The sequence below is a fragment of the Pristiophorus japonicus genome, chromosome 4, assembly GCF_044704955.1.
Source record: "Pristiophorus japonicus isolate sPriJap1 chromosome 4, sPriJap1.hap1, whole genome shotgun sequence".
Lineage (NCBI taxonomy): Eukaryota > Metazoa > Chordata > Chondrichthyes > Pristiophoridae > Pristiophorus > Pristiophorus japonicus.
The window spans coordinates 251,430,819-251,453,158 of record NC_091980.1 but is presented as its reverse complement, the minus strand read 5'-3'; the positions used below and the strand labels follow the sequence as shown (position 1 = coordinate 251,453,158).

The following is a 22,340-nucleotide window of genomic DNA, read 5'->3' as shown; positions in this document are numbered from 1 at the left end:
ACCTGACCTGCTACCTTCAGGGACCTGTGGACCTGCACTCACAGGTTCCTTTGTTCCTCTACACTTCAGTGTCCTACCATTTAGTGTGTATTCCCTTGCATTGTTAGCCCTCCCCAAATGCATTACCTCACACTTCTCTGGATTAAATTTCATTGGCCACTGTTCTGCCCACCTGATCAGTTGATTGATACCTTCCTGCAGTTCGCAGCTTTCTTCTTCCACATTAACCACAAAGCATATTTTTGCATCATCTGCAAACTTCTTAATCATACCCCATATATTCAAGTCATCAGCTCACAGTTTCAGCAACTAGCCATGCATAAAAATATCATAACTTAAACCTGCAAGGATAAGTCTAACTGACAGATGCCATTAGATACCCTGCCACATCAAAAGTTAGTCCAATAATTGCCCATCTGCAGGAGAAATTTCTTTGGGGTCGAGCTGTAGAGAGAGTAGGGGGAATATATCAGTTCCGGCTGAATAATTGAAGGACAGGAATTCCCAGAAGAACTGGATTTTTTCTACAACTGGCCAGATTAATCGGTTTTCATTCAATAACATTTCGCCTGCTATCTTCAGTAAGAAAAACTATTCTAGGCACACAGTGGCGTTAAGCAAATATGACTGCTTAATTAGTTTACTAGTACTGTACATCCAAAACAATTCAGACATTTACAGACAATTAGGAATTTGGGTATTTTCCCCCGGAGGGAAATGAAGAACGAACACATAGCTCAACACCAAACACCCAAGCTTTCAATTAGGTACTGGTTTCTAGCCAGTCATTATAAATTAAAATGGCCTTAAGACCTTTGAACATTCATTAGATAGAATGAATATAATTTGCAAAATGCCATTCATGCCATTGTATTTTATTGTGCACGTTTACATAACATTTTTGTTAAGCAGTGCATTACTATCAACTATGAAAACAATTACAGTTCAGTCACTTAGTCATACATAATATAGCCCATCACTGTTATAATCTTATACATCACAATATTTACATTCAATACTACACTGTGCTCAGTTAACAGAACTGCTTGTTAAGAAAAAGGTAAGATTTGAAACATGGTAAACAAGCCAAAGATTGTTTTGTTATATGTATAAACTCATCATTTGTTAGGATGTATGACTAGAATTTTTATTTCAAAAAGAAACATGTAATTGCGAAAAATAAATGAAAGGTTCTTTAATATAGAAATATACTTGAATACTTATTTCAATGAAGTGCTGTAGTGTTCTGCACCAAAACATGGTGAAAGTTATTGCATCATTTCCATAAAAGACACAGAAGTTAATCAATGACAAAACCCTCTGCTCATTCTCACATCCGTCGCTCCATTAGTCACATACACTTCACTTACCTCAAACAACTTAGACAGTGCACCTCACCATACCAAAACCCTTGTTCATCTCAAAGTTGCAGCATTACCATTCTACTTAAAATTCTTCCTTCATGTCCAAGCATACATTTCATAATCCTTGAACAGTTCTATTCATCACAAAACCAAATTAAACTTTGCTAGCCCACCCACATGGCCTTTCAATAAACTTATAACTTCCTCTCTGAAACCTGTTAAAGTTACATTAAAACATTTCCCTTACCACCATTACCAGCCAAGCATGCCACATACCAATACTGAGGTCATCTGGTTTTCAGATAACACCACTTCTTCTATGTGCGCGCGCGCGCGCAAGCCTGTGTATGCAGGCCTCGCACACATAGGTCTGTGTGCGTGTGCGCAGGTATGTGGCTCACGCAGATGTATGTGCGTGCATTTGTGGGAGTGCAGGCGTGTGTGTGCAGGTGCAGGAGTGTGTGCGTGGGAGTGCAGGCGTGCACGCGTGGCCATGAGTGCAGGCGTGAGTGTACATGTGCATGTTTGTGTTCTTCGGATGTAGCAATGCGACTTTGTTCAGAGAAAAAGCACCGTAAAGTAAACTACTGCATATCCAAATCACAGCACATAAATATCTATTTCCTTGTCTGGGAGGAGGACACCTTCATTCTGTAGTGTATTATGTCTGCTCCAGATTCTGATCAGAAGAAGGGCCGAAGAATAATCCTAAGCCAGAGATCGCTGCCGTGGCTTTATTCTAGGATACAACTGTAACAAAACAAAAATTTAAAAATATATTAAAATAATGGTTTATTATAATATCCATTTTATACTTTCTACCCTACTGTACTTCTTTCTTCAGCTGAAAGTTAAGGCAGTCTTGAGCAGTGGACATCCCTACAGTCAATACTATGACGACTCTGGATTTGATAACTTGCATTTATATAGTGCCTAAAACATAGGAAAACACCCAAAGGTGCTTCAGAGGAACGTAATAAGACAAAAATTGACAGAGCTAAAGGAGGAGATATTAGGTGAATAAAAAATTGGTCAAAGAGGAAAGTTTTAAGGAAGATCTTAAAAGAGCGAGGTGTAGAGACAGGGAGGTTTAGGGAGAGGATTCCATCTTGGGGCCTAAACTGCTGAAGGCACAGCCAGCAACGGTGAGGAATGTAAGAGTCCGGAGTTGGAGAAACGCAGAGTTCTTGGAGGGTTGTAGGAGGTTAGAGAGATAGGGAGAGATTTGAACAGGGGGATGAGAATTTTAAAATTGAGGCATTGGTGGCCTGCCAATGTAGGTCAGCTAACACAGGGGTGATGGGTGAGTAGGACTTGGTGTAGTTTAGAATACAAGCAGCAGAGTTTTGGATGAGCTCAAGTTTATGGAGGATGAAAAATGGGAGGCCAGCCAGGACAGCATTGGAATAGTCCAGTCTGCTCGGCTTTGTGCAATGAATTTTCTCCTAGTTAATCTTCCTCCATCTCCGCCCCACCACACGCCAAACATTACATCAGCAAATTAGACCTGCAGTACAGTTTGAAAGACAGTCAAGACAAGGTTTGAACTTTGATCATTTGGAAAAACCTCAGTAGAAAGTCAGTGATAAAAAAACTTTAAGTGAATGCTCTGCCATCTGTTTGGCCTACATTTTGAGGCATAATGTGTTAGTTATTAGTAATTTACCTATTCCTACATCTAAAATCAATCTTGTGACTATGGCGAGCAAATAAAGTGGCTATTGATTCAAACATAATGAACTTTATCCTTTTCATATTACTATTCCGACAATAATTAAACTATCAATATAAATGCTCTTAAACAAATTAGATTAAAATTCTTATATAGTTTAACACCTGTAGAAAATCTACACATGCTACTTTTTCCCTCATGCCAATTATCATTCCTTTTGATCAAATTTGGATCTCCTTGGTCCCTCTGGCTCATCTATTAACTGGATAAACTCTATTGGCCATCAGGAGCGCTCTGTACTTGCTGCTTTAAATACAATGCATTAATACAGGTCCTAATTTAAAATATAAATTGATTACATCAACTAGCCATTAAATTCTACTGCATTCTCAGGTTTTTGTTCTCAGTACTAAGCTGTTGCTATTTAATCTAAATCAGTATTTGTCCGAAGCAGCAATGTTTGACTTCTATAGTAATCAAAACTTAACTGATCTATAAAGGCAATAATTACAAGGTGTCTCAGTTTTCTTTATTTCATCATGTGCTAGTTAGAAGTACAATAGCAGCTACAGAAATCTCCCTGCAACATCACACAGCTTAGCACTAATCATATCATAAATGAGGATTGTGGAGCCAAACTTCATGTTGTCATTTTTGAATTTTACACTGAATCTGTTTCTAGTCTGCCTCTAATCAGCAGTTTTGAAAAGCAAAAGGTAGAATTATTGCAGTTGTACAGATGATATTTCCCTTTGTAACATTTAGTATCATGTGGTAATTGATGTGGTGACGGTTCCACAAATACAGAATACACGATAAAATTTAATGGCCCACATGGATCAGCAGCACATACAAACCAATAACTGACCTGTAAAGTCCAATGGTGCATCATTTGTTAGTGGCTACAATTTATTCAATTATGGTGCTCGTTCTTTACACCAACTTCTGTTTTCTGGGATTTGTCCCCAAGAAGATTTCCCTAACATCTGACCTTTTACAGTCTTCCAGACTCTTTAGCTACTGATCTGATCAGCTGATAGAGTTGAATTAAGCACATTCGGGCCCCTCCCTCAACACAAAATTCCACCCTCAATCCACTAAAACATGTCGTAAAATGCATGAAATATTGATAAACAATCAGAATATGCCACACTTATATTAAACTCAAATCATATCACTATATACTATGTTTAAATGAAACGAATTTGCATGGGGGCCCTGATGAGTCCCATATTTGGCTGGACCCTCTGGCTTAATAAGAACATAAGAAACAGGAACAGGAGTAGGCCATACGGCCCCTCAAGCCTGCTCCGCCATTCAATAAGATCATGGCTGATTTGATCATGGACTTAGCTCCACTTCCCCGCCTGCTCCCCATAACCCCTTATCGTTTAAGAAACTCTCTATTTCTGTCTTAAATTTATTCAATGTCCCAGCTTCCACAGCTCTGAGGCAGCGAATTCCACAGATTTACAACCCTCCAGGAGAAGACATTTCTCATCTGTTTTAAATGGGCGGCCCCTTATTCTAAAGATCGTGCCCTCTAGTTCTAGTCTCCCCCATCAGTGGAAACATCCTCTCTGCATCCACCTTGTCAAGCCCCCTCATAATCTTATACGTTTCGATAAGATCACCTCTCATTCTTCTGAATTCCAATGAGTAGAGGCCCAACCTACTCAACCTTTCCTCATCAGTCAACCCCCTCATCCCCAGAATCAACCTAGTGAACCTCCTCTAAACTTCCTCTAAACTGCCTCCAAAGCAAGTATATCCTTTCGTAAATATGGAAACCAAAACTGCACGCAGTATTCCAGGTGTGGCCTCACCAATACCTTGTATAGCTGTAGTGAGACTTCCCTGCTTTTATAATCCATCCCCTTTGCAGTAAAGGCCAAGATACCATTGGCCTTCCTGATCACTTGCTGTACCTGCATACTATCCTTTTGTGTTTCATGCACAAGTACCCCCAGGTCCTGCTGTACTGCGGCACTTTGCAATCTTTCTCCGTTTAAATAATAACTTGCTCTTTGGATTTTTTTTCTGCCGAAGTGCATCACCTCACACTTTCCGACATTATACTCCAACTGCCAAATTTTTGCCCACTCACTTAGCCTGTCTATGTCCTTTTGCAGATTTTGTGTGTCCTCTCACACATTGCTTTTCCTCCCACCTTTGTATCGTCAGCAAACTTGGCTACGTTAACCACTTGGAAGAAGGGACTGAGTTTAATATAGATTGTAAATAGTTGGGGTACCAGCACTGATCCCTGCAGCACCCCACTAGTTACTGGTTGCCAACCAGAGAATGAACCATTTATCCCGACTCTCTGTTCTCTGTTAGTTTGCCAATCCTCTACCCACGCTAATATATTACCCCCAGCCCCGTGAACATTTATCTTGTGCAGTAACCTTTTATGTGGCACCTTGTCAAATGCCTTCTGGAGGTCCAAATACACCACATCCACTGGTTCCCCTTTATCCACCCTGTTCGTTACATCCTCAAAAAACTCCAGAAAATTTGTCAAACATGACATCCCCTTCATAAATCAATGCTGACTCTGCCTGACCGAATTTTGCTTTTCCAAATGTCCTGCTACTACTACTTTAATAATGGACTCCAACATTTTCCCCAATCACAGATGTTAGGCTAACTGGTCTATAGTTTCCTGCTTTTTGTCTGCTTCCTTTTTAAAAAAAAAAAATAGGGGCGTTACATTTGCAATTTTCCAATCTGCTGGGAACTCCCCAGAATCCAGGGAATTTTGGTAAATTACAACCAATGCATCCACAATCTCTGCCGCTACTTCCCTTAAGACCCTAGGATGCAAACCATCAGGTCCAGGGGATTTATCTGCCTTTAGTCCCATTATCTTAGAGTACCTTAGTGATTGTGATTGTGTTAAATTCTTCCCCCCGCCCCAATAGCCCCAAGACTATCCACTGTCAAGAGTATTGTTAGTGTCTTCCACCGTAAAGACTGATACAAAATATTTGTTCAGCATTTCTGCCATCTCCAACTTCCCCATTACTAATTCCCTGGTCTCATCCTCGAAGGGACCAACATTTACTTTAGGCACCTTTTTCCTTTTTATATACATATAGAAACTCTTGCCATCTGTTTTTATATTTTGCCCTTGTTTACTTTCATGGTCTATCTTCCCTTAATCATTTTTTTTTAGTCGTCGTTCTTTGCTGGCTTTTAAAAGATTCAGTTTTCTGTCCTCCCTCTAGTTTTGGCCACTTTGTATGCCCTGGTTTTTAATTGGATACTATCCTTTATTTCTTTAGTTAGCCACAGATGGCTATCTTTTCTCTTACACTTTCCTCCTCACTGGAATATATTTTTCTTGAGAGTTGTGAAATATCTCCTTAAATGTACACCATTGTTCATCAACCGTCCTACACTTTACCCAACTCTGCCCTCTTACCTTCTGTCTCCTTTATTTAAGCCGAGTAAGCTGGTTAGAGATCCAACTTTCTCACCCTCCATCTGAATAAGAAATTCAATTATGCTATGATCACTCATTCCGAGGGGATCCTTTACTACTCGCCAGCTGGTATTACCGCAAGCTGTTTCACTTGCACGATTACATTTTATTGAATAATTATAAAGTTACAGAAAATTTAGGTTATATTTACCCCTAGCAGATTGCGAGGAACATAGCCTTCCTTGTCATTCAAACGAGCCCACCACCAGTCTGTTTCATTGTCATCTTTACGCCTCACGACTGTCAGAGGATCTCCTTCATGGAATGATAATTCATCACTGTTCTTGGCCTCATAGTCCCACAAAGCATAAACCACACCTTTGTTCATGACACCCATTTTTTCCTGCACTCCTATTGTGGGTTGAAAATAATTCTCAATTACCTCAGGAATGGACAAACATGTCGGCTGGTCATTTTACAAAATGTACGCTATATAGTTCTACTTAGAGGATCAAGCACAGGTTTTTTGCCTTCTTCCAAAGTGTGCATTCAAGCAGGCATTGTTTTTAAAAAGCTTACCGCGAGGATTTCATGACAATTTATAATACCTATAAATGCTAATATGTGCATATCATCATAGGCAGTCCCTCAGAGTCGAGGATGACTTGCTTCCACTCTAAAAGTAAGCTCTCAGGTGACTGAAGAGTCCAATGGGACCTACAATCTCTGTCACAGGTGGACCAAACAGTGGTTGAAGGAAAGGGTAGGGAGCCTGAGTTGACACACGCTCCTTTCGCTGTCTACACTTGGTTTCTGTTTGCTCTCGGCAATGACTCAAGGTGCTCAGCACCCTCCTGGATGCTCTTCCTCCACTTTGAGCGGTCTTGGGCCAGGGATTCCCAGGTGTCGGTGGGAATGTTGCACTTTATCAAGGAGTCTTTTAGGGTGTCCTTGAAATTAACCTGGGGCTCACTTGCCGTGTCGAAGATCTGAGTAGAGCACTTGCTTTGGGCATGAGGACAATGTGGCCCGCCCAACGGAGCTGATTGAGCGCAGTCAATGCTTTGATGCTGGAGATGTTGGCCTGAGCGAGAACACAGACGTTGGTGCGTCTATCCTGCCAATGGATTTGCAGAATCTTGCAGAGGCAGTGCTGGTGGTACATCTCCAGCGTTTTGAGGTGTCTGGTGTATATAGTCCACGTCTCAGCGATATAAGAGGGTGGGTATCACTACTGCCCTGTAGACCATAAGTCTATATATGCATATAGACTTTTAAAAACACATCAGGCTACTCATCATCATACATTCTTCTAAAGTTAAGAGAACAGAACAGTATAGTCTCTGGACTTGACCACAAATGCTATTGTGGAATTAGAACTGGATGGGTCCAGAATTTTTTTTTTTTAAATCTCCTCCACCTCCCCTCTCAAAAAGGGAATGCTTTGTTGTCAATTGGCAATCCATTATGTGGCCTTGGACATAAAATCTGCCCACTGCAGATATGTTCAAGTGGCAAGTTGCCTCCAGTCTCAAACCTGACCACCTTCTTGAGGCATCGTCAAACTGTTAGAACAGTAGACTAAAACAAGCATTACTACACAATTAAGTTTCTGTTGCTATAGATACTTTAAAGATGACACTGATTTGCACACGTAACTCTTTCAATTTTGCATTACATAAACCTTTCAAAAGTAAAAGAAAAAATGGCAGGACTGCTTTGGGTGTATTAATTCACTGAACAAAAAATCGGACATTGGTATATGTCCCCAAATGACAAGTTCCTGATCACAGCAAGCTTGAGAGGCAGAGACTGAATACCATCATGGAGGAAGAAGAGCATTGAATCAATCTAGATATTGGTTAGAGTTGCAGTGGCTCAGTGTATAGTTAGTGGAGATAGAACATTTGACACATGGCAGAGAAACTTAATAAACTGACAGTGAACATACTGCAACATTAAGTACTGCTTAGTTTATTTTGACAACAAAGTTTAAAAAAAAGAGGTTAAGCATGCGCACGAAAAGATGATACATTTTTGTAAAAGAATTACAAAGTTTACAGATACTTGCCATAAAGGAACTGTGAGCACTGTACAAAGCCTTCTTCCATCTCCTCACATTTATCTGCTGCTGTTTCAACATCACTGATAGTAGTGGCAAAAATAGCAGCACCAGATTCTACAAGCAGTTTGCAGAGTTGGACACTGTTGCAGGAAGCAGCACAGTGTAATGGTGTCCTGAAAAGACAGCAGTACAGTTTGAGACAACTTCCAGATTAAAATCACTCAGATATGCCAAGTTAGTTAAGCATACAAACAGTCTTAGAATTATGTAAACCATATTTCCACACGTAGACCATAATCATTTAACTATAAGGGCAGTTTTCCTAATTGTGTTTAAAATTACATAGCTAAAGATTCTCCAAAATACCCTGTAGTTATTATGTGCAATATGAGTTTGACTCGCATCATAATCACTTCAACAGCAAACATATACAGATCATAAAATTTAAAGGGGAACATCGCTGTGGGAGGATGGTTGGGAGTGGTAGGGAAAGAGAAGCAAATACAAACCGAACTTGTACTTCATTCAGAGGCTTGATGCTGGTAAGATTCGAATCCCAGCCACCGCCTTTGAATTACATCTGAGTGCAAGTATTCGAGGTACAGTCTGACCATAGTACTCTACAGTTTGATCACTATTTCCTCTAAATTATATTCTACTGTTTTGTTGATTGCTTCTCTGCACTGCTTAGACATGTTTAATATCAAAACTACCAAGATTCCCAAGTCACATTCAGCTATCTCAACACCCGAGTACATATGGCACCTCTTTCTTTCCTATAGACAGTATTATCCACCTGTTTGCATAAAGTTGCATCTGCCATTATTCTGCCCACATACACACTTTGTCAAACTCATTTTGTAATGAAAATCCTATTTCAGCATTCACTTGCCTACAAACAACTCAGGAAGAGCAGAGGCAGCTACATTTTTACCACACTACTTGCTTCCCCAAGGTACAGAGCATCACTGAAGGTATGGATATAGCCAGTCATTTATTTACCAACAATCCTATGCTTTACACAATGGAAATGTATTTAATGTGTGTGCATGCATGCGCGCGCATCGCATGCAAGAGAGTTCATAAAATTATAAGTCTAGTTTAGATCACCTAATTGGAAACGTTTACATTAATGCATTATAGAAATTTACAATTATATGGAAAGCTTTAAAGTTCAATTGAGGACAGATTCAATCAGCATGGTCTAAACATTTATTTGACTAGGAACAGGAGTAGTTGATTCAGTCCCTTGACCCCTGTTCAGCCATTCAATGAGATCATGGCTGATCTGTGATCTAACTCCATATATCTGCCTTTGGCCCATATCCCTCAACACCTTTGGTTAACAGAAATCTATCAATTTCCGATATAAAATTTACCATTGATCTAGCATCAATTGCCATTTGCGCAAGAGTTCCAAACTTCTACCACCCATCGGTGTTTCCTAATTTCACTCCTGAAAGGTCTGGCTCTAATTTTTAAGACTATGTGCCCTTTTCTTAGAATCCCCATTGCAAAAATTATATTCAACCAATATTCATGTCAATAAGAACATCTCTTCAAAGAAAAGAACACTATATTTCAATTTCCATAAAACTTACCATCCATCACTGTCTGCTGCATTTGCATTTACACCAAAATCAACAAGGAACTTCACAATGTGATGGTGACCAGCACACACTGCATTGTGTAATGGTGTAATCCCTTCATCATTAGGTCTGCTGGGATCATTAACCTGGCCAAAAACAAACAACTTTGAATGCTGAACATATCAACTAACTGTTAAAACATTATATTCTATTGTGTAGGAATTTCAAATGCAGAATGTAACAAATGACAATGCAAAAATGATGTAGAAACGCTACCTCATAAATGATGCGTTGCACAAGATCAAATTCTCCTTCTAAAGAAGCATCTAGGAGTAAAGCTAGAGGATCGAATTTTACCCTCATCCCACAGCCCGTCCTCTCTGAATCTGGCTTTTTTAAATTTGTACGTTTAATCTGAGGAAAGACAGCAATATTAGACAAAAACTTAACAATTCGCACAATAGACATTTGAAGCTCATTTTCCCATGACCATTTAGCAACAGAGTTCTGTAAGAAAGGGAGGAGGACAGTGAAGGAGATAACTTACATGGTTGCAAAGTGAGAACAATCTCACAATTGGGCTAAAAATTGGCCAGCCTTGTGCCCGTTTTTTGACGGAAAAGGGTGTTCACCTAAATTGGCCAAAGTTGTGCACTAACTGTTTTGCAATACCACTGAAAAGCAGACCACCATTGTGCAAGACAAAAAAAAAGCAATATAGTTTTAAATTGGCTATTCGGCACTATGAAACGTGTGTGTTTTCTGTATTGGGAGCCTGGTGATTTGAGCTTTGATCTGTTTATACTGCACATACTCTCGGATGTCATCAGCAGGCCAGGGCCATTAGAGGGAGCAGTGTGCGGCGGCATGCCATTTCAGGGAGCAGTGTGTGCTGCTGCAGGAGGGCGACGGCTGATTGCAGTGCAGGCAGGTACAGCAGGAGTGACGAGGTTGGGGCGAAGGAATGGCAAGAGTTCATAGAGGGATGTGATGGGGGCCCAGAAGAGGAGAGGGCCCAGGGGCAGCACGGGCCAGCCCACACTGCGATGTGTGCGCGCACTAGGTCCGTGCAGCAGAGCAGGTCTCCAGTTGTCTTGGTTAATCCTTGCCACTGGAACAAGACCTAGCTCTGTCAAGCCAGGGTGGTGGCTGGGGTGCAACAGCCACCACACGTTAAAAAAATCCATGCACAGGCATCTTCCACCCTTCAAGATGTAGTTTGGGATCCGGAATATTAGGTCCTTCATTGAAACACCTGTGAACTCATCCCTTTTTGGCGTGGAAGCAAGTCATCCTCGATACAAGGGACCACCTATGATGATGATGATTCTGGGTGGAAAAAAAACACGTGAGAAAAGCCTGCGTTGCAGCCCCAGAAACAGCAGTATGAAGATCTGCAAAAAAGCTAAGTTAAAGTTTTTATTTTTTTAATTCTTTTTCAGCAATTTGCTGAAATGTAACTTGTGAATGTTTTGCAATTTTTTTATTTTTTGCAATTTTTTTTTGCGTGTTTACCCTATTCCAGGGCCTGTCATTTTAGCGGTAAGCGGCCTCGGACTAAAGTTGGTGAGGGCTGCGGATTCCACTGCGAATCCTCGTGCAACACCGATTTTTACCGTCAGGCACATTTTTTGGCCAATTTTAGGCCTTTAAAACAAACCGGTATTTTAAAATGGTATTTTTGCCAAAAAAATACTGCCATCACCAAAAGACCAATTTCTAGTCCAATGGCTTTGTCTTAAAAATTAAAACATCAATCTTAAAAGTGTAAAATTGTTACTGTAGTATTTAAAGTTATATGCTTTAGATGGCAGTATCTCCAGATTTTATGCTGAGGAAAACCAAAGTCTAGGTTTATGGAATGCAATAGTATGTTCAATAAATTACCAACTGTTTAAAAAGAAAATCACTAATCCCTTTAGTTTAAGCAATCATTTTAATAAACTCATCCATTTTTAATAATATCAAGATTTAACATAATATGGCACAATATGTGGTGATAAAAGTTCACGGGGTTGGGAGTAATATATTAGCATGGATAGAGAATTGGCTAACAGAACAGAGCGTTGGGATAAATGGTTCATTCTCTGGTTGGCAACCAATAACTAGTGGGGTGCCGCAGGGATCAGGACTAGGACCCCAACTATCTACAATCTATATTAACGACTTGGAAGAAGGGACTGAGTGGAACGTAGCCAAGTTTGCTGACGATACAAAGATAGGAGGAAAAGCAATGTGTGTGGAGGACACAAAAATCTGCAAAAGCACAGACAGGCTAAGTGAGTGGGCAAAAATTTGGCAGATGGAGTACAATGTTGGAAAGTGTGAGGTCATGCACTTTGGCAGAAAAAAAATCAAGAGCCAGTTATTATTTAAATGGAGAAAGATTGCAAAGTGCTGCAGTACAGCGGGACCTGGGGGTACTTGTGCATGAAACATAAGGATAGTATGCAGGTACAGCAAGTGATCAGGAAGGTCAATGGAATGTTGGCCTTTATTGCAAAGGGGATGGAGTATAAAAGCAGGGAAGTCTTACTACAGCTATACAAGGTATTGGTGAGGCCAGGCCTGGAATACTGCGTGCAGTTTTGGTTTCCATATTTACGAAAGGATATACTTGCTTTGAAGGCAGTTCAGAGAAGGTTTACTAGGTTGATCCCAGGGATGAGGGGGTTGACTTATGAGGAAAGGTGGAGTAGGTTGGGCCTCTACTCATTGGAATTCAGAAAAATGAAAGGTGAGCTAATCGAAACGTGTAAGATTATGAGGGGGCTTGACAAGGTGGATGCAGAGAGGATGTTTCCACTGATGTGGGAGACGAGAACTAGAGGGCACGATCTTAGAATAATGGGCCGTCCATTTAAAACAGAGATGATGAGAAATTTCTTCTGAGTGTTGTAAATCTGTGGAATTGCTGCCTCAGAGAGCGATGGAAGCTGGGACATTGAATAAATTTAAGACAGAAATAGACAGTTTCTTAAACTATAAGGGGTTATGGGGAGCGGGCAGGGAAGTGGAGCTGACTCCCATGATCAGATCAGCCATGATCTTATTGAATGGCGGAGCAACTTCGAGGGGCCATATGGCCGACTCCTGTTCCTATTTCTTATGTTCTTATAAAGTACTGCCCTTTCATAGTCATGATCTGCAAATATCAGCAACAAGTGACTTGCTCAAAATTAAAGCTACATTCCCCCAATTTCTTTTCTGTTAGTGATGCTAAATCTAAATCCAACAGAACATGCAATAAAATATGCACTCCCCTAGTTTTGTTTTCCAGTTTTGTCTCTTCTGCTGCTCAATTAGGTACAGTACCTCCAATTTTTCCTTAACTAACCCAGCAGTGCTAAGGCTTCCTGCAGCACCCAAAATGCACCCTGCTTGAGATCAACTAATTCAGCACAGAGCAGGGGATCAAGACTCTATTCCCATAGCCCTATATCTGCCTTTGCTTCAAAAGTTTCCAACTCTACCCGTAAAATTTTATGGTCTGTCCCTTACTACCTCATAACTATACTTACCAACTTTCTATACAAAACATTTTTTCTAACACCTGTTCTCACTTAATCATAATCACTGACTCTGCAACCAAAGGAAATAAGTCTTTACTGGTTCAACCTAACAAAGCCTTTGTTAACTTAAAATCCATTATTAAATCTCCCCTTTGCCTTATTTTCTCCTGTGGAAATAGTCCCAATATCACAAGTCTCTTCTCATTAACTACAGTTTCTCTTATCCCAGGTATCATCTCAGTGAATCTAAGCTGTATGCTCTCTATGGCTTAAATAATGACATGTCTAAAACTATAGTCAGTACCCCAATTATGGCAGAGGAAGAGAAAGAGCAAATTAATTTACATTTATATAGTGGATTTCATGTCCTCGGGACATCCCAATGTATTCATAGCCAATAAAGTGCCTTTGAAATGCCACTGTTGTAATGTGGGCTAACTATGGCCTTGTAAAAAAAATTATGGTTACCTGTTTTTCTTCATAATTTTGGGTTTTATGAAAACCCTTTTTCAATGGCTTGATCCACTGAACTTAAGGAATTATGTTTATGAAGCCAGAGTGACTGTCCCTCCAATATCTTTCCATTGAGTATATTCACTCATTCTTTGCTTATTCGCCCAAGGTTCATTACTTCACGCTACTCTGCAATAAACATGTTTAGAAGGGATAGAAAAGCTAAGAATGGAGCCATATCAATAACATTGATGAGGGGGAATATATGCTATAGAGGGGGTTGGTGTAGACATGGAGGTGTACAGAGTCAAAATGGATGTAGCTGAAAGATTAAAAAAAGGCTTGCAACATTAGTAGGGATATATTGCAAACCCTCAAATTGTGGGAATGAAATAGAAGAGGAAATCTCCAGTCAGTCTCTCTAATCTGAGATGAGTAGGAATATCAAAATTATTGTTCTGGGAGATTTTAATTATCCATTTATTGATTAGGACAGTGTAGTAAATGGAATTCCCAAAATCTTTCCTCAGGACTCATCCCTCGAGCACTTTGCTAATAATCCTACAAGGACAGAGCATTGCAAGATCTGGTATGTGTTAAGAAATAGATCAGGTAGATGAAATAAATGTGATTTAAACACAGTGAGAGCACTGATTACAATAGGATTAGGTTTAACATCCAACTAGAAAGGGGAAAGTCAGTACAAAAACTAGACCACCAGATTGGATCAGTGCAGATTTTAGAAAAAAATGAGGAGCAAGTGGAAAGTGGAAGAAAATATTGCACACACGTCTGTAGAGCAACAGTGGGATGTTTTTTTTTAAAAATTGCAAAGGTACAGATTACATTTAGAAAGCAAACTACTAGAAGTTTCAAGATGCCATGGATAACTTAAGAGGTTAGAAACCAATTAAAATTGAAGTACAGGATGTAAAGACAATAAGAATAAAAATGAAAAAAACTAAAAGAAAATATTAGAAAATAAGGAAAGAGGTTAATAGGATAAAAAGCTAAGAGGGAGTGTGATGGAAAAATTTCACAAACCATCAAACAAAACAAAAGTATTTTATTCACTGGACAAATTAATTAAGCTAAGGGAAGACAAATTCCAGCCTCTGATAGGATATATCCTAGGATCTTGAGGGAGATAGATAAGAAATTGCAGAGGCCCTAGAAACTATATTTCAGCGCTCTTTTGAGTGTGGATGCATGCTGGAGGACTGGAGAGTGGACAATGTACAGTACAACGTCTCAAATCCAGCAACCTTGGGATCGGATTTCGGACAAGAAAATGCTACCAAGACAGACAAAGTACTAATAATTGCTTGGGTCAGGTCAGACCGGGTGTCATTCAGCAAGGCTTGGACTGATCGCATGCCATTTAAAACATAGCGGCGAAACTGATAACTAGCCCGGCCCGCCGGTTTTTGGACAATAATTCCGGATTTTATTTTACTGACTATCAAATGGGATTTTCTCAAAAATGTCGGTTTTCGGGCAGCCAGATTTAAGACGTGTTCATTTTTTTTTAAAAAGGGAGACAGAGTCAATCTCGAAAATTACAGGCCAGTTAGCTTAACATCTGTGGTAGGAAAACTTCAGAGTAAGTAAAGTTGAAATTACCATATATCTAGATATAGATAGATAAAAATAAAAGTAGCCAGCATGGATTTCAGAAGGTACAATCGTGCTCGACAAGCCTCAGAATTTTCTGAGGAACTAACAGACATGGGAGGAAATGCAGTGGATGTAGTGTACATGAGCTTTAGGAAAACCTTTTGGCATGGTACCACACAGATTATTACTGGAGGGTACAAGAGTGATGTCCCACAGGGTTCATTCTGGGGCCACTTTGGTTCAATGTGTACATCAATGAAGGAATGGTGTGGAAATTTACAGATACCAATATAGGAGGTATAGTTAATTCTTTAGAAACTCATAGAAAACTGCAAAGAGATATTGAAAAGATGAAGGAAACAGGCTAAATAAATGACAAAGGTGTGATGCGACACATTTTGATTAAAAAACAGTAATTATACGGTGAACAGAAGTAGACCCAGAGCGCGAGAGCCAGCCAGCGAGAGCGAGAGAGCCAGCGAGCGAGAGCGCGAGACGAAGAGGAGTTGGAGGGGAGAAAGGTTCTTCCAATCCCCTTTATCTCAAAGCTTGGTGCATGTTTTACAAGGGACATCATTGGAGTGGATGAAATCCAGAAGTCACGACACGGTCACTATTCATTTCATACCCAATAAACCTGTGAACAATCCGCACACAATGCCCCATCTATGAGGAGGGGGTAAGGTTATGCACTTGCGCTGGTGTAAGGGACTTCGGCTGGGGGAAGCAGCACTTGCGCTGGTGTAAGGGACTTCGGCTGGAACTTGGTGGCTTTTGGAGAGATCTAGCCTCTGGCTTCTGAAGTCAAAATGGATCGAATTACAAATTGGAAAGTCAGTCAGAACTTGGGCTGGGCAGTTCCAATTACACATTCCAGAGGAACTTCAGGGTGCGACTTATCCTCCAAGGAGACCAATCAGCAATAGGTCAAGCTATATGGCCATTTTGGCAGTACAAAGACACATCTTAGATATAATAGGTAATGATGAGTCTACACAAAACTTTAAGACAGAGTATTGTATGCAGGGAGCAAGAGAAATTCATTTAGAGTTTTTGGGGCCAAGTTTCAGCCTGAGTTGCTCCTGTTTTTTTGGAGCAACTGGTTTAGAATGGAGTATCTTAGAAATTGCAATTCTCGGCATTTAGTTTGCTCCAGTTCTAGTCAGTTAGAACAGTTTCAGTTTGGAACAGATTTTTTTTTTTTAAAAAAGGGGGCGAGTCTGGCCACTTACGTCCGTTTTGAAAGTTTAGGCAGTGAAAACTTATTCCAAACTAACTTAGAATGGAGTAAGTGTAGATTTTTGTACGCTCAGAAAAAACTTGTCTACACTTAGAAAATCAGGGGTAGGTTACAAATCAGGCGTAGGGAATGGGGGAGGTTTTAAAAGGGAAGTTTACAAACATTAAACACTTCAGTTTTACAAAAAGAGCCATCAATAATAAATGATAAATACATCAATAAATCAATCAAAAAAAATTAATTAAAAAAAACATTTTCTACTTACTGACTGCAGCACTGGGAGTCCAACAGCGTGCTGGGACGGCACCCCCGTGCGTCTCTGTCAGTGTCTCTATCTCTCTGTCTGTGTCAGTGTCTGGGGGGTGAGGAGGGAGGGGGCGGGGGAGGGAGGGGCGGGGGCGAGAAAGGAGGGAGGGTGGAGGTCGGTCGGGGGGGGAGGGGGAGGGCGGTGTCTGGAGCGGAGGTCGGTCGGGGGGGGGAGTCGTCGGGAGCGGAGGGTTGGGGGGGTTGTGGGGGAAGAGAAGATCGGGAGCGAGGGAAGCGGAGGTCGGGTCGGGTCCCGGTTCGGAGGAAGCAGGAGCTGGGCATGGGAGGCAGCCTTATCGACGCAGCCCCAGTGAGGCCATTCGGCCAGGACTAGGGGCTGCGTGCTTCGGGCCCCTCCCACACAGATTTTGGGCGCTTGGAGCTACTGCACACATGCGCGCCCACTTTAGCGAGCCTGTGCCGAGGTCCCGGCACTGTTTTCAGCGCAGGGACCTGGCTCCGCTCCCCACAGCTTGTGTTGCGCCGCGCCCAACTCCAGAGGGCCTGCAGGGAGCCAGAGAATAGGCAAGTTTTTTTTTTTTTTAGGCGCACTTTGTGGCGCGAAAAACGGGAATCCAGGTCGGGGCTGCGCTGTTCTAGGCGCGGCCCGAAACTTGGGCCCATAAAGTTGTGGAGTTCACTTCCAGAATTAGTGGTTGAGGCAGAAACGATGTCAACATTCAAGATTAAAGATTAGATTGGATAGATGGATGAAGGAATGAGTAAATGTGACTAGCATTATTTTCTCGCATGGAATGTAAACGTTAACATGGACTAGTTGGGCTGAATGGCCAGTTTATGTATTATAACCTATGAATTTCTATGTAAATTGTACCAGTTATCTGTCTGGCAATTCCCCATACCCATCTACTTCCACTGTTTGCCAAATCCCCTTTACTTCTGTGTAATCAGTAAATGTCAATATTGTGTTCCCTGTCTAAATCCAAATCATCTACATACATCGGAAGCAGTCATACAGACTGTACCTTGCACTTCAGACAATTCTCAGTAACATTCTTTAATAGCAATGATCAAGATTTCTAGAGTTTTGGACAAAACTTGTGAAATGATATCCACGTTATCAGTGTGGCTAGATGCAAAGTGAAGCCTCGCTCTATTCGCTCCCAAACTCAGAAAAGCTCCTCTGCCACATCAGTTTTACCTCCCATATCAGGAGCACATGTAGGCTAAAATAAATTCCCAATCTAATGCCAAATTTGAGGCAGACTTCTTGTAGGTGCATATCCAGCTGAAACAATCCAAACTCAATTCATATAGAACATTCCTAGCCAGCAAATAGATTTGCATCCATCAGCCCAGGCTGGAATGGACAAGTATCTGCTATGCTATTCAGTCCCAGGACATGCAGCTTAAAAAAATATCCATGGATTGTACTGATATTACCTTTTGTTTATAGTTATACTAGATGCAACACAAAACTTACAAGAGGGGCTGGTGGCACAGCAGATGGTAGTGGAACATCATCTTCTGGTGATATGATCTCTGGTATAGGGCTTGGTAGTTGATCCGTTTGAACGACAGCGGGATTATTGTTATTGTCCTCTATTGTCGCAGAGATCTCATTGTTATCTGTCTGAATCAATTCAGAATGTGGAGGAGAAGGCAGCTGGTTATCATTGGCATCAGATGATGGTTGAAGTTCGGGCTGAGTTATTGGTTCAGGTTGCACAGAACCAGACTCTACTAGGCTGGTGTTACCATTATCAACATCTGCTAAAGCACCTACATAGTCCTGTGTGTTACTAGGGAGATAAAATGGCATGTTATCCATACCCCCAGCAAGTGTATTAAAACGCTGATACAGCAACTTCTGTATATTTGGTCCACTTGGGCCTTCTGGTTCGGTTATAGAACTGCGTTTCTTTAGAGGCCTTGGTGCATGTGCCAGTTTCTTCCTTAGAGCTTCTAGGTCAGCATCACTTTGATACCGTAATGGTGAGTGCACAATAGGCAATAGTTTTGTTGGACTGAGAGGGCGTGGGATGTTTTCAACATTTGAGTTGGTAGGTGGCAAGGTCCCATGTTCTAGGTCTTTTTCATTACTAGTTTGGTTTTCATCATTGGTCTGAGAATGTGAACTTGGAAAAGGCTGGGTATGAGTAAAAGGCAAAGGAGACGGTGAAGCAGAACCAGATCCAGATGGCAATACTGGCTTCCCATACACTAGAAAGGAGAAGAAAAACTTCTTTAGTAAACCAAATGAAATAATTATACTTTATTATAGACACAATGCTATAAAACTAGCAAATTACTAATGGCTTTGTTCAAACATTTAAATAACTTAAACCACTTACTTGCTTTAACAGTATGTGTTTTGTTTAGGGTATTATATGCAGCCTGCTGATAGTTCTTTGGTGGAGTAGTTTGCTGAAGGTACATTGAATAAATTGAACTTGAATTCACGGTTTGAGGCCCTTTTCTCGGAGACTGAGGTCTAGAACCTCTATCAGCCAAGAATGGCCTTACAGCCACTGCTAGTGGTGGATCAGGTCTGTTATCTCCAGCAGGGAACAATGGTGAACCAGTAGGTTGATAAGTCGGACTTGGGGGCACATTAATTCTCTGCTGAATTTGTTGCGAGGCACTAGCCTGAAATGTGCTTGCAGGTGGGGGAGGCTGGATAGGTCTCTGCCAGTTTGCTGAAGTTATGTTAGAGACTGAACCCATACTAGGCCGAGGCTGGGTGCTGTCTTTCATCCTTTCCAGTGAATTTGTAGAGCCAATGGCCATGAGAGAAGATTTTGTGTGAGGTCCATAAGACTGAGGCAGCTGCTTTACTGCACTGGGCACAGATGGTGGTACTTTTCCTGTTTCAATACCCTAAATTAAAGAAGATATTGTTAAAACTATTCAGAACCAGCTTATAATACCCAAACCTAAGCTATTTTAACCAATTTGTAATTAATGGCCATTTTTGAAAACATTAAATTATGAATTCAGTCTTCTACGAAAAACGTCTACCATATTCATATTATTCAAGCTGTTCAATATATAAAAAATATAAAAGTTTGGATTCAAAAGAAAACAAATTTAGTTTTTTGACCTAGAGAAGTACAAGTATGTTGCCATCTAGAGTTGACCGTACCTTGAAATTAATTTGCTAAATTAAAATAAAATAGGGAAAGAAAGCTTCCACAGTAAATCAAAGAACACTTTGAAGCACTGCCAAAACCTACCACCATTTTCTCATTGCTTGAAATAGCTGAGGATGTGGACAGGGCCTGACTTGATCCAGTTCCTGGCTTCAAAACTGTATCCATATTGGATTCCTTCCAGTCATTGTTTGCTGTTGGAGGTGGTTTCCCTGTGGTAACAGATCCCTGTGGGAGTGCTGGCCAATTTCCATCGTTAGCTGATTAGGACATGAAAAATTGCATAATATGTAATAAGTGTTATTTAAAAAAAAATTGATTCAAACAGCTATTTATTTTAGTTAAATTGATCACAGCCAGTTAGTAAATATTCAAGCTTTCCCATTCTGTCACTGCAGTGGGGCAGGGTGGGAGAGAATGCACCAGCTATTGTTCAAGCACAATCACTGCAGCCATTTTGGGAACAAACAGACAATGTAATTTCCTAATGCCACTAATGTACATGACACATGCAAGCAGTTGAGTTTAGTTACAAACTGATGATTAGATACTGAATAATTATTCACTCAGCAGACCTACGATAAAAGCAATGACCCTCTAAATACCAATAGTAGATGTCACTTGTCACACAATATACATTACTACAACAAGGCGGGGGGGGTGGGGGGAAATCATTTTCCTAAGCATTTACTTGGCATCGAAAGGCAGAATGGGTCAGCATTTTAACACACTAATATAGTAAGCTACTGTGTTGTTAGTTATGGGTCCTCATTAACAAATTCCTCACAGATGAAGAATTTCTTATCTTAACTAGCCCATCAAAGAAAAAAGGAATGGATAGGACATCAATCCACAATTGCTCCCATGCCTCTGTTATGGCTGTACTTTAGCAGCAGAGAATAGGCTACTAAGCTCACCTACTTTCTAGGAAATGGCACATAATAAAATGGTGCTATCAAATGAAAAGCAATCAAATGGAAAAATGGTGCTTTATAAAATGTCAGTTACAAAAATACTTCTCAAATTCATCAGTTGTTCTATTCAATGATGGAAGTTTTAAGTTTGTTCAAAAGTGTAAAATTATTCTGTAAATACGATCATACAGTTCAAACTAAAAAAAATAGCAATACAATCCAAATGTTTTATACCATCATTTTACCATACATCTCTAAAAGGGCAAAGCACATATCCCATTTGTCTACAATGCCATGGTTGATTCTCAACAAGAGCAATAAAAAAGGAAATTTATTTAACTTTTTAAATAAAATCCCCAGTTTTCTCTGCCAATTTTCTGAGCATCCTCCACTTCTGAAAGCATCAGCTCTTTGCTACGTTATGGTTCCATCACATAATCCCTTGCTTACCTTGCTCACGATTAATATACAAGCCTTGACAGTGTGTTCAAAGACTGTTTACCTTGGGGTGGACTGGGAAGGAGAGGATAACCATCATGGCTATTCTTATCTGACATCCACATGTACATTTCCAGTGAGAGAGAGGAGAGAGTGTCATTGGATAGCAATCAGAAGTAGGTACCAATGACAATTTCCCCCCTCCCCCCATCCAAAGGGCACTAAGGCTTATTGTAGATCCCACTCAAGCTGAGACCAGCTAAATCAGCACCAACCACTCATCAAATCTGGGATTGTATTGATATGTACAGCAGAGTTACTCATTGAGAAATTTTGCTAAGTCATTGGGGGAGAGCGGGGGGGCAAAACTAGTTCACTTTATTTGGCACTACACAGTGCGTTATAGTTCATAATACAAATGGTATGGGAAAGTGTCATACTTAAGTCCAACAGTCTTAGTTATGGCAAATTCAACAATGCTCCACAGAACCACAAGGTTTACCTCAAGAATTGTTTAAACGAACACAACCCATCCTGTTAAATCTTGTTCCGTTGTACATTTACAGTAGTATTGTGGTTATTCTCTTTAAAAAGAAAATCTATTTTTTTACTTTGATGGGATTATCATCA

General features: G+C 40.5%; 1 protein-coding gene across 15 annotated transcripts in view; it reads right to left on the bottom strand.

Moving 5' to 3' along the window:
• Window positions 1-608: 608 nt before the first annotated feature.
• Window positions 609-22,340, bottom strand: part of ppp1r13bb (protein phosphatase 1, regulatory subunit 13Bb) — a 148,859-nt gene continuing 127,127 nt past the window's right edge. For all 15 annotated transcript variants that reach the window (XM_070879296.1, XM_070879287.1, XM_070879301.1 and 12 more), the window contains 8 exons: window positions 20,443-20,618; window positions 19,561-20,086; window positions 18,690-19,429; window positions 10,394-10,531; window positions 10,130-10,263; window positions 8,535-8,701; window positions 6,675-6,874; window positions 609-2,114 (listed from right to left, as the gene is read on the bottom strand). In XM_070879296.1, coding sequence (XP_070735397.1) covers window positions 2,073-2,114; window positions 6,675-6,874; window positions 8,535-8,701; window positions 10,130-10,263; window positions 10,394-10,531; window positions 18,690-19,429; window positions 19,561-20,086; window positions 20,443-20,618 — 2,123 coding nt within the window. In that variant the 3' untranslated portion in view covers window positions 609-2,072. The remainder of the gene's footprint in view (window positions 2,115-6,674; window positions 6,875-8,534; window positions 8,702-10,129; window positions 10,264-10,393; window positions 10,532-18,689; window positions 19,430-19,560; window positions 20,087-20,442; window positions 20,619-22,340) is intronic.